The 13,770-nt window shown below is 33.7% G+C and overlaps 1 protein-coding gene across 2 annotated transcripts in view; it reads right to left on the bottom strand.

Annotated features, from left to right (window-relative positions):
• Positions 1-13,770, bottom strand: part of LOC138692686 (serendipity locus protein H-1-like) — a 59,830-nt gene that overhangs the window by 21,760 nt on the left and 24,300 nt on the right. For both annotated transcript variants that reach the window (XM_069815823.1, XM_069815814.1), the window contains exon 4: positions 4,512-4,742. In XM_069815823.1, coding sequence (XP_069671924.1) covers positions 4,512-4,742 — 231 coding nt within the window. The remainder of the gene's footprint in view (positions 1-4,511; positions 4,743-13,770) is intronic.

Here is a 13,770-nt window from a genome sequence, read left to right as displayed (position 1 = left end):
GAATATTTATGCATAAGGCTAGGGCTCCACTAGCTGTATTTGACGGCTGCTGTGAGCTGCAGTCTACTGCCTGAAAATGGAATACACGCAAAATAAGTGTAGGTGGCTATATGGGCAGCATTTCACTGCGCCTAACAGAATTTCGGCGGCAGTACCAAGGTCTACTGCCAGGGGAATAGAACATGTTCCATTTTCGTCGCCGAAGCCTGGCTCCACTGGCCGTGGTAGTCCTCCTGTTTCCAATTATCCATGAGGCGAAGCATCCCTTATGTATGAGCATTTTTACTTGGTATGCTCACTTACTAACTTACAAATGCCTTTTAAGGAACCCGCAGGTTCATTGCCGCCCTCACATAAGTCCACCATTGGTCCCTATCCTGTGCAAGATTAATCCAGTCTCTATCATCATATCCCACCTCCCTCAAATACATTTTAATATTATCCTCCCATCTACGTCTCGGCCTCCACAAAGGTATTTTTCCTTCCGGTGTCCCAACTAACACTCTATATGCACTTCTAGATTCGCCCATATGTGCTACGTGCCCTGCCCATCTCAAACGTCTGGATTTAATGTTCCTAATTATGTCAGGTGAAGAATACAATGCGTGCAGTTCTGCGTTGTGTAACTTTCTCCGTTCTCCTGTAATTTCATCCCTCTTAGCCCCAAATATTTTCCTAAGAACCTTATTCTCAAACACCCTTAATCTCCGTTCTTCTCTCAAAGTGAGAGTCGAAGATTCACAACCATACAGAACAATTACTTCGTATGACTAGAACAAAATTCCGACATCCGGTAGAACTAAACAAATTTAGCTGGATATTCCCTAAGTTTGTGATGCATTGCAGCAAACATGCCTTCGTGTTTTTCTGTTGCTTAATATTGGATGTATCCACCATTTTCTTTGATGCAATCTTCGACGACAGCGAACCAATAGCAAACATACAATCACCTTGATAAATACTTGTAGTACACAAAGAACATCACAACGCTGTTTTCAGCTGAACAACAGGAGTGGAACCGGGCCAGAGCACAGTGGAGCACAGCTTTCACATGTAGAAAATTTACAGCAAGTGGAGCCACCTTCTTGCAGTAAAAATCTAGGCAGTAGAATGCAGCTCACAGCAGCCGTCAAATACAGCTAGTGGAGCCCTAGCCTGATGGAGCAACTTGCCACTGATCGAAACTTGTGTATGACGAGCTTAATTCTATTTATTTTTATACTTAACTTGGCAAGAAATAGAAGACATTAGGCCAACTGAGGCTTGTACAATGTGTTAAGGACAGACATTAAGGAGAGAAAGCCAATAACTAAACTAGTAGAATACAAAATTCTTATTTGGAAGTAGGACGAAGGAATTACAAGGGATGTCTGCAAGAGATGTCTTTTATTTATTAAGGAGGGTAAAAGAAAATACTAAATAAAATGAATAAAAATGTCAACTGGTGTCTTGATGAAATGTTAGTTAGTTGTCAATGGCTGGATCTTGACTTAACATCATCTTACTGTAGTGTGCCTCTCTCTCTCTCTCTCTCTCTCTCTCTCTCTCTCTCTCCCTCTCTCTATACATATACATATATGTATTCCAAATGGCATCCATCATATATATATATATATATATATATATATATGAAGAGTCCACTGCAAGAATGATGGATGCCATTTGGAATACATTTTGCAGGAGAAGCAATTGAAAGTTTGAAATGCTTAGCGCTCAAAGCTTAACTGTGATTTTCCGATCATTACTGGACAATGACTGTCAGTGTTAATGCCATATAACTCTCTATGTACGTTCTATATGTCTTAAGCTATGCATTGACAGTCTTGGTTCATTTTCGACAAGAAAGTGACATCCATCATTCTTGCAGTGGACTCTTCATATATATATATATATATATATATATATATAGTATATTATAAAAATTTCCAGTTTTGTTAATAATTTATCCTCCTCTTTCGTATATGTTTCCTTCAATTCCACATAATGTTAGCCCCAAATGTGATGTCCACATGTGATGTAAATCCACATGAATTACTTCCTTACAAGGAAATATGAAAGAGGAACCTTAAAAGAAAAAATTGCAGATAAAGAAGTCAAAAGAAATTATCAACTCAAACAATTCAAGTTGTTAGTCCTTTCAGCTACACTACAATGAATAAAATTTATAGATCACAGCTCTGCAATTTGAGGAACTTTCAGCAGTCATATATTCTTCATAATCTAGCATTTTCACATCGCCAATAGTCAAACCTTTATAAGAGGCAATACATGCAGATTGTTAATGTGTTATTTTAGACAAAACATCATGTAACAGACAAATTAATTACAAATGTTTACAAAATGTGACTATATGTTACTTATGTGATAAAAAATTATTAGTATTCAAGAAAGCCATTTGAACAACTTCAGACTATTACTAGAAGAAACCAATTCTGGGTCCAATAAATTACTAGGCACAGATATGCAGCAGAACATCCACTGATACAAAATATTAGTGAATCTATCAATGATGTATGATGTGCAATAGCAGATTAACACACAACTTTGCAGAAATACTAGTTGCAAATGGCATAATGTATATATTATATATGATGAAACACAGCCTCTTATGGTGCACTATGGGCAACGACTGTTGATAAATTGTCTATTTAAATGACTTCATATGGATAAATGAACAGTCAACTATCACCTATTAGATTACAAAAAATTATTAAACTTCGTACACTTTTTAATATTTCGACAATAAAACCTCTGAAATACTGCTTCTCCTGTTTTCTTATTTTCTTATTATATTTTCCTTATTTGTAAGTGCAGTATTGTCATATACATCAAAGCAAGATAGAAATCTCCTTTATTACTAATCATATCCACTGCAAGATAAAAAAAAAAAAAAAAAAAACTATTAACAGGTATTTCAAAACTTGTACTTTGCTCTAATCTCCTTTATTACTAATCGTATCCACTGCAAGATCGAATGTAAAAAAAGAAAAAAGAGCTATTAACAGATATTTCAAAACTTGTACTTTGCTCTATTTCCTGCACAAATGATAATTAGTATTTTCTGAATTTTCTTTTTTGAGACAAACGTTATGGTTTCATTAAATGAATAAGGAAAATTGTAAAAGTGATTGATCAATTTGCAATTTTTCTATTTCTTTTTAAATAAATATTTATTTTAGACATTCATTCCTAAAAGAGCTTTTAATGCTGGGTAAACATGTTAAAAACTGTCTATTACATTGACTGCAAAGTACTTTTAACACTAGTGCAAAAAGTATTTTTAAATGATTTATGCTGATTATCAATATTGTTTCCACCACATGTCATATGGCAGCAATAAAGCTGCTTAAACAGTGCCAGGCATACTTAAATGATTGTTTTTGGTTAACAAACCTACACAAATTGTTTCGACAATTTTATTGATAATTATATGAAACAATAATTTAAGAATTGAATGTTGTTATAAAAAAATTAGGGAGCACCTGACTCTGAACCAGGAACCTCCCGAAATGCTCTACCACTGAGCTATATCACCACCATCTTTCGATGTGACAAGGTTTCACTACTACAATGACGGAGAATACAGCAGCATGGACAAATGTCTAAAAAATAGTTTACCAACACACATGTTAAAAATGATTTTATTTTGTTCTTTGGATTGTTACACTCAGCCTGTGACCTTGTATCACGAAAGTCCCTACTCACAAAATAAAATACCATTTTTAACACTTGTATCTTAAATAACTATTATTGTAGTAGTAAAATAATTATAATCCATGTGCATAATGCCTTGAAAAGTTTATTACTGAATGTGAACAGAATCCATCCAATAGTTTACAGAGAGTGTATCAAAAATTACTTTTTTCTACGACCATATTGAAATAAACTTATTATGCAATGATCATCTGTATCGAAATGAATGTCATTCATTTCGATACAGATTTCTTATTTCAATAAATACCATTGATTTCGAGATGTTAAATGCTTTAATCAAACTGAAAAAATGTAGTAAACTCAAGTAAAATGAAAAACTACAAAACTACGCATTTCCTGCTTGAATCAGATATTATTCAATAATTTTTATATTTCAGTTAAAGTTAAAACTTACAAAAAGGAACTGTGATTTCATTTATTTTTGTACCTATAAGAACTGGATTCTTTTGTTTCCCATTGTCTCAAACATCACTGTTTTGTTTCCCACTATGTAAAACCATATTCACACTTCTAAACATTAATTTAAATTTTTTATGAATTAATTAATTTTTGTCTGACCTTACTACAGGTCGTAGAAAAACAGTTGTATGTAACTCTCAAATAATGGCTATTAAGACACATGTGTCACAATAGCTGACATTATATGATCGTTGCATAAGTAACTATTTCAGTACCTGGAATTTTAAAAGCTTGTTTATGTAAAAATCTCTAAATTCATTTTATTTTTTTGCACTTTGTACAATTAGAAAGTAAAGGACATACAACTTAAGTACCCAGTATCAGCCTGACGCAGTTACCTTTGTAGCTGGTGGTTGCTGTCAGTATTTGTAAGAACACGGCGTCCTGGAGGAAGATGACTCCAAAGATGATTCTGTAACCCTATCTCATTGTTAAAGCCTCTTGAACAGACCGAGCAACGATAAGGCTTTATTTCCTTCTCTAGTATTGGCACTACAGCGGGGGAAATAGGTGGGCCTATAACTGGTGGTGGAGGTGGTGGTGGTGGGGGCAGAGGTAGCTCCGTACCACTGAAAATAAAATAAAATAAACATTAAATTCTGCACGTAAAGCTCGAATTTAAGTGACACATGGAGCATGAATTAACCTCCTGAGTAAAACAATTGATTGAATTGTTTTAACCCAAATTTAAAAAAATACAGTGGAACTTCACTATTTTCCTTCCCCATTAAATCTGATTATCACTAAAATGTTATTAATAGTTTTTTGCCCGACCATGTATTGGTAATATTTATATAACAGAATGCTACATCTGTTGATATACTATATTTGTCAGCGTAAAAGGGATTTTTTTTCTTTGCACATAGATCTGAAGAAAAGGTTGCGCCTTACACACTGATACTAAATCTGTGATTGTGTCAAAGCTTTATGGAATGTTATCAAAATAGAGACAGTGGTTGAGTCGTTTAAGAAGTGTGGCATCAGTAGGAGTGTGATTTTTTGGTATTAACAATATACGTGAAATGTATTGAAAACTTAATTTTATGTATGGAAAATGTAAATCCCTTAATGGAAGAACAAAATTAAGTGAAATTTTTCATGAACATTTCTACACATTTTATCGTTCAGCATTACATGTGTGTGGCATCTGGCAACAATGCATGCATAGTTTCAGGGAGCAGCGCAAGTAGACAACAAGAATTTCTCTTTCTGCAACAATTGCCTTCGTGTGATCAAGAAGGCAGTGCCATCACTGTCTCACAGTTGAATGAAATTGAATTATAAATTTAATTAAAGACAGAAACAATTTTCTGTTAGTTTCATATGGATTGTTTAAATGATAATTTTAAAAAAGTCATTTTATAAATTTTTAATTTATTTAGAGTGCGAAATATGCACGAAATTGCTTGTTTTTTTTTTTTTTTTTTTTTTTTAAACGAAATGTTCACCGAAATCAAACTATTTTAATCACCAAAATCAGGGTGAAATAATCACCATAAAATCACATCCCTAGGCTTTAGTAATGCACTGGACAATTTGTTATATAAGGACTTGCATTGTGATCTAGAAGAGGTTTCAAGTGACTATTCATTTTATTCTGGAGATGAATTTCTGAGTCTTGACAAATGTCTTCTTTCATATTTAGGTTAAGTATTTGTTTAAAGTAGACCTACACATTACTTTATATTTGAAATACTGTCAATTCATTATATTCAGTGATAAAGGTTTTCTTCTCTCAAAAATATGCACAAAACAGGAGGCGCACCTCATATTATGCCAGCAAGTATGGTAAAATTAAAGTATGTTTTATTTAATAATGCTCACAACTGCCGAGGTTATATCAGCGTCGCAGGTGTGCCGGAATTTTATCCCGAAGGAGTTCTTTTACATGCTAGTAAATCTACTGACATGAGCCTGTCGCATTTAAGCACACCATAACTAAATCTTTTGTTTGGTTACAAGGTTTTTATTTCTATGGCATTCTGTATTTCCACTGTTCTTGTGACATAAGCATCTAAAACCATGTCAGTTGTTAATTTTAAAGTCGATAAAAAACATAGCATTCCAATGAGATAATTAGATACTGAATTGTACACCATCAATCAAGCTTTTCTGTTAAAATTCAATAACAAATGTATTTTAATTTTATTAAATGTAATCAATGTAACAGTGTGAAGGGATTTCGTTCAAAATTATGAACTAAAATATGTTTATTTGTGGCTATGTTTTGTTTTTGGAACAAACATGGGTTTAAATGAACGAATTAATGATGATAATTGAAGCTTCACTCCAGTAAAAAGTAGAAATAATAACCCGTGAAAATTCCAGCTAAGACCTATTATCAGAACCAAGAAGATTCATGATCGCACAGCCCTTTTTGTGGATATTATATAAATGAATAGTAATGGTCACACATACAAAGGAAACACAATAATGAAGTTAACTGTATTTTGTTCCTATGTCTCTCTCAATCTTATTTTCACTGATATTGCTAGACATAATGCCCTTGCTATTTTGTACATGATATTTTACAGTGCGGACTGACAAGACTAGGTGTTGAGGAATTATGGTTGTGGAAATGAAAATACTCAAAATACCCCAAGAAAACCCAGCCTTGTACAACATTTCTCTACAACGAATTTCACTTGTGGTTAGTATGTTTGAAGGCAGTCCATTTATTTAAAGCCACTGTATCAAATGTGAAGTTATTTAGCACTTGTGGAAATGGTGACGAGACTGTACAGTATTTCTCAAAATGAGTCTGAACATTCGCCATGGAATTACCTGACATTCGCCTTACAATTATGGAAAACCTCTAGAAAAAACCTAAGTAATGCAACCCGAACCCCTGCAAAAGTCACTAGGACTCCCTGTGAAGAGATGACAAGAAATTTTTTTGTAGACCAGAACAGTTCTCCTAGTTCTATCAACTCTTAAGATGATGATGGCAAAATACCCCTCATTTCTCATGAAAAACAAGAACTGAAAACATTACAGTGGACTTTATGTTGTCAGCAAACAGCTGGACTCATTAAGAAAATTGATTGATTTTCAGAACAAATAAGTTTATTTGTAGTTCACAGGCTATTGTGCACCATTGTGTTCAGAAATCACGAGCCGCCACTGATCTTGAATGTACAGAATGTAAGTAATTACAAATATGTCATATGTAAGCTAAATACAAAACAGGCAACTTGAACACAAAACATGCAATGCGAACATTACAGGCACACGTTTTCTAGTGAGAATAACAAAAAAATTCGACAAGATAAATGAAAGCACAATAATATCTCAAACACTTTCATTTTACACATTAATTATATCAAAGAATTTATGTGAACATTAGAAAAGATATATGAAAGAAGTCAGTAAGTAGGTAAAAACAATTATGGTGGGATAGCTGATCATGGTAGTACTTTCTGAAGAGGCCATTCATAGGCGGAGTTATGGGGGGGGGGGGGGGGCATTGCCTCCCAAACTTGTCTGAATTTTTTTTTCTACCGACGTTAGAAAATACTGAATTCAAAAGATCTTTTTTGCTTTTGTTTATGATTAAGTTTTTGATCTCAAATTGATGAAATATCTTCAGATCATGTGTCTGGACTATAATATTTATTTTAAATTTCTGAATGTATAAAAATTTCTATACCTCATTTGAGGAATAGAAGCACTGTAATGTTTCTTTTTTTGTAACAGCCTGTACAATTCTGTAGGTGTTCGGGCCGTCACTTGGAGAAAATTAATAACATACTGCACAACAATACAGAAAAAAGAAAAGTGATCCCGGTATAATGTGTAAACTTAAAGACGAGATTAAATGAGCATAGTTTCAAAACGTATTAAGTCCACCAGTGGACGAAATTAAAGTTGTTACTTTCTACTTCTTTATCTTTCATGCTGTGAAGTCTGATGGTTCCAAGTCGTCATATTTGTAAACTGTGAAACAAGTACTTAAAAATGGTTTTCTGTAGTGTTTTGAAAACTTGTCCAGTTTACGAGTAATTCAGTTTTTCGTCATTCGTGTAAAAAAATTCTATATTGGACTTAATACGATTTGAAACGATGCTCATTATAATAATTAGAGTTTTCATTTCATAATTATGTTATCTTCAGGAAGATAAACTTTATATAAAAAAAGTTATTGTTAGCACTGTTACATAGTTTTATTGATGTATGCATGTGTTTCTGTACGAAAGAGAAAAAGAGGGAGATTGTTTTAAGTTATGCACTATTATAATTTGTGGTAGACTTACAGTTCAAGCCTATACAACTCGGTCCGAAACATCGTGGATGTGGCTGTAACACTGTAAGAAACATGCCTTCGAAAATACCTTTATGCTCGACCATGCCGAAATGTAGCAATTATACATCTGGTAGCAGCCCTTTAATGGACCTCATTAAAGTACACCTATTCATTAAAGTTCAGGTGTTCCACCAATCAGAAAATACCATTGTAGCAATATGAAAGCGCAATTATCGATTATTCTCAGATATGCAATCGAAAGACAACTAGTTCTGTTACTATAATAATTAGCGTTAATTGTAAATAATATTCAAATAAATTCAATTTGTCATTTCGTTTTTCAATGTCTAATTTAATTTCAAGGTTATATCAAGATTAATGTTTATTTTACTGTCTAGATTATATCAAGGCCAATGTCGACATTTGTTTCTCGGCAAAAATCAATACTTTCGCGTCTGCGCACATCTCACAATTTACGAGGTATTGCACAAAGGCAGTTCCGTTCCTCAGTCAGATAAGAATAACATGAATACTTATGAATAATTTCAAGTTAGAAATATGGTCCAGCATAAAAAGTCGTATGAAACTTGACTATAATGGTAATTAAGACGCTCGTATGAAAATTATGAAACTCGCTTGCGCTCGTTTCATAAACATACTCGCGTCTTAATTACTACCATTATAGGCTCGTTGCATAATGTACTATTATTAAATAATCATATTCCAATATTGTACCACAGTCAAACTATAATGGGGATTCTATGGTTTTGCTTCCCCCCCCCCCCCAAAGGAAACAGTTCTCTCTCCGCCTATGAGGCCATTATATGGCAGCACAATCTGGCTTACTCATAGCAGATGCTAGGTACATCATGCACATGCCCAGCTTAAATTCAAAATGGCAACTGTGCTTGAGGAGTGTACGAATGAAGAGCAGCGAGCCGGGAAAATTATTTCTTGCAAAGGATATCTGTAAGGAAGAACCTTCCTGTTTACACTGAGTGTCACAGAGCATGCATAATTGGATCAATAAATTTTCTGATGAATGCTTAAAAGTTGTTGATAAAAGTCAACCTGATCATCCTGTTCAGACTGCAACAGAAGTAACTGTCTCCTTTAAGGGGAGAGGATGGTATTTTTTTGGTGAAAAATGAGTAAATTAAAAAAAAAAATCTTTAAAATACTCTGTGATATGTGTGGAATGCATAGCATAACATTTCGTGGGTGCTTCAGTGGCTGGTCATGACAATATCTTTGAAAAATATTGGAGTGCAAGAGGTCAAATGACTTTACTGTCAAATGCCTGGCATTAGAAAACAACAACATTTTGTGGGTATTTGTGCCCTTATCGGACGTTGAGTTGCCATTTTTAAAATTCCTGCGTTATGGATTTTTAAATCACTCGCCCACTTTTATTGTTGTTTTTGGTAAATTAAATAAAAAAAATTTCTTTAAAATACTCTTTGATATGTGTGAAATGCATTGCATAACATTTTGTGAGTATTTGTGCCCTTATCGGATGTTGAGACGCCATTTTTAAACTTTCTGCGCTATGGATTTTTAAATCACACGCCCGCTTTTATCGGTTTCCAGTAACTTCATTTTTTTTGCTACATTGCCAGACAAAAATGGATTTAATTTCTGAACTATTAAAGATACATGCATGAAATTTAGAACACACATTCTTTAGACTATTAGGAAACTTTTCTCTGTAACGGAATTTTGTTAATTGATTTCATTTTAAAAATACGTCCGTTTGTTTACAAGAAAGGAAATCAGAAAAGTGTTATTAAATTTTAATTGTTTATTTTACAAACGTAGGGATTAATATCAAAATTCTGTTACAGACAGTTTGTAGAACATGCTTCTGCAAATACATTGCAAAAAACTGTTTGAATCTATATTTAAAAACGGTTTTGATATATCGGTTTTAGTACAATTCTGCATTGGGTATATCTTTTTCAAATTTGGGCCCCAAATATATATATTTTTTTTCAAAATATTTATATTTGGTTGAGTTGCTACAGCTATGAGCTCTCTACACACAAAAAATTAATATTTTACACCAAATAGGAAAAAAGTTTAAAAAAATACCATCCTCTTCCCTTAAGTAATGTCCAAGTAATGCCAATCTTTCACTGTGACAAATCACTTTTCTTTTCTACAACCACAATTTTTCATTTGGTACCAAATGTCATTCACCTAACTATGAAATACAGTTCTAATATTTTAATGTAAGAGTAAAAGTTTAATAAAAAAAAAACCGCAAGTTACTCCAATACTGTGACAAAGACTTCTGAACAATGCTAGAAACAAGGAATAATGATTTCTTTCATCAAATGTGTACTGTTTGAACCAGTGAACCCAATAAAATAAAATTTCTAGTAAATCAATTCCCAAATGTTACTAGACATACACACATTCCCTATATATTTAAATATCTGTCTACTGGTAATTTATCGTTACATCTGTTGAAATTTAATTTCAACACTGCAGATAACTTATTTTAGTCTAATATTTTAGCTACCAATATTGTCAACTAAATTTTTGAAAACCTATACAACAATGCAAAGTTGCTAAACTAGCACATTACTAATGCAAAAGATATTATTTTGCCACTTGGAGGGTTTAAAAAAACTGCTGAATCCTGATGTAAACAATACGAATCTGGTCAATTTTAACAGCTTAAACAACACATATATACACCAGATCTGAAAGGAAAACCACTGAATTGGCAACAATGTTGGTCACCTCTGTATTCTTTATTTATATATTTTTTTGTACTTTAGTTATCAGTCTTCATCATTTTTTCCAGTATATGAACACAAGGTGAATGCCTGTATTGATTATGAAATAACACTCAAACACCTAAAAAATTACCTCTGAGGATCTGGCTGATATGTACATCTTTTATCAGGCAGTACATCTCACTTGACGATATATGTCAGAGGAAGAATAATATTGTTTGTATGCATCTGAAGTCTGATTAGTGTAATATGTAACTAGTCAGCGATGTATGCAATGGTGGGGGAAAGGAACTGGCCACCCTACCCCATTATCTCCTGGCTTAGTTTCCTCATAAGTGGTGCCTTGTTGGTATCACTTGTGAGGTTCAGATCTGTCTTCGAACAGTTGACTAAACAAAAAATACATAAAAAAAATAAATAGACTTTCAACTACCAGTAAAAAAATTCACTAATAAACACATTAATAAGATAACTTCATTTTTTATGTTTTTAATGCTTATACAATTTTTATTCCATTTGAAGGAAATAAATTATTTTTTCATTAAGAGTATTGACAGTACTGATTTCATTATTGATTATTGGGCTAGTAGTTTTTGGTATCATTTATGCTGCACTTATGTTTGAATCTATTATCTAATATTAACAGAGAGTAGTCCTGTAGTTCAATTAAATGTCAAAGTGTTTAACCAAGTTTTTTGAGCAGTGGTGGTAGCAGTAGTCTATGTATGTATCTAATGCCTACTCACTTCACTTTATGTGATTCGGGTTCTGAATATTGCAGATAGATGGCAGGACTGTGACCCATTTTCTAGTTGAACACCACTTCACAGCGCCATGCTGTACATGATGTGTATCTATGAAGAGTTATGTCGTATACTAGGGTGAGTGTATGTGTAAGTTTAATATATGGAATTAATGATGATGATGAAGATGAGGAAGCGAGATGGGAAAACTTGGTGCCAGCACATAGCCTACTCCTGTCAAATAGTACCAAGGGGGCCGCCAGGTTTAACATCCCCATCCAATGGACGAAATATGCCATCTTCCAGTAAGGAATGTACAGATTATCCATCGCATATTGTAATAAGTTCATACAAATTCCAGACTGTTCATACATTTAAATATTTGGGCTCGGAAATCACCTGTAAGAATGACAGCCATATAGAAATTAAAAAAACGCATAATAGCTGCAAATAGATGTTTCTTTGGACTTAGAAAACATCTTAGATCACATTTAATAACAAAGAAAACCAAACTACTGATTTATAAAACTCTTATAAGACCAGTAATTACATATGCATCAAAGTCAGATGAGAAATCTCTGGCTACTTTTGAAAGAAAAATACTAACAACTATTTTTGGGGCTGTGAAAGAGGGTGATACTTGGAGAAGAAAGAAAAATTGTGAATTGTATGAATTATATAAGGAACCTGACTTAGTGAAGTATATCAAAATTAATAGATTGGCATGGGCTGGACATTTGATACTTGTGGACAATAATAAAACTGTTAAAAAAGATCTATATGACACAACCATTACAAACAAGAAAAGTTGGAAGACCGAAATTAAGATGGGAAGTTGATGTCTTGCAGGATATTAGAATTAGTAAAATTAGAAATTGGAAGAATTTAGGAGCAAATAGAGAAGTCTGGAAGGACATTCTGAAGAAGGCTAGGGCCCATAATGGGCTGTCGTTCCATATATGATGATGATGATGATGATGATGATGATCCGACAGACGAATTACTATCAACAGTGACATATGCCTTCTCTTCATATGCACTGCAGAGAGATTTGGGATTTAGCCCAGGCATATTGGTGCACAATCCAGTGATTAGAAATTATCCACCGCTATCTCTCCTAGTCCCGAAGTAGAAATTTTACATGAAAATTGTTGACCCTGCTGGAAATCGAACCCGAACCAGTTAGTCTGGAGCTACCACAGAGCTAACTCGGCGGACACATAAAATAGATAATGCAGTGGTTACTGTTTCAGAAAGTGAAAATTTGAATAAACTTGATGTAACAATGGAGGGTGAAGTGCATGTGCAGATATATCTTTTTTAGATATTTCAAACAATTCGTCGATGTGGTCAGATTTTTTTTAGTAGGTTATTTTACGACGCTTTATCAACATCTTAGGTTATTTAGCGTCTGAATGAGATAAAGGTGAAAATGGCGGTGAAATGAGTCCGGGGTCCAGCACCGATAGTTACCCAGCATTTGCTCATATTGGGTTGAGGGAAAACCCTGGAAAAAACCTCAATCAGGTAACTTGTCCCAACCGAGAATCGAACCCGGGCCACCTGGTTTCGCAGCCAGACGCGCTGACCGTTACTCCACAGGTGTGGACTCGATGTGGTCAGATAATGAAAGGTAGATCTAATTGGTGTTGTGAATGTTTTGTATGAAACAAGTCTGCATTTATGAGCTTTTAAGATGCTTACATATAATTCTGCAATAGCATGTTGAATTGCAATATTTTCCTTTATTTGTAACTGCTTGTTATTACGCTCTTTAATACATTTGATATTAAAATTATGAAATTTGCTGTAATTAGCGTTATTCTTCCCTATCTTCTGCCAAACTTCTCCATTTTCCTACACTCAA

Source organism: Periplaneta americana, chromosome 2 (genome assembly GCF_040183065.1).
Source record: "Periplaneta americana isolate PAMFEO1 chromosome 2, P.americana_PAMFEO1_priV1, whole genome shotgun sequence".
Lineage (NCBI taxonomy): Eukaryota > Metazoa > Arthropoda > Insecta > Blattodea > Blattidae > Periplaneta > Periplaneta americana.
Note: the sequence above shows the minus strand (reverse complement) of the source record. Positions and strands in the feature narration are given on the sequence as shown.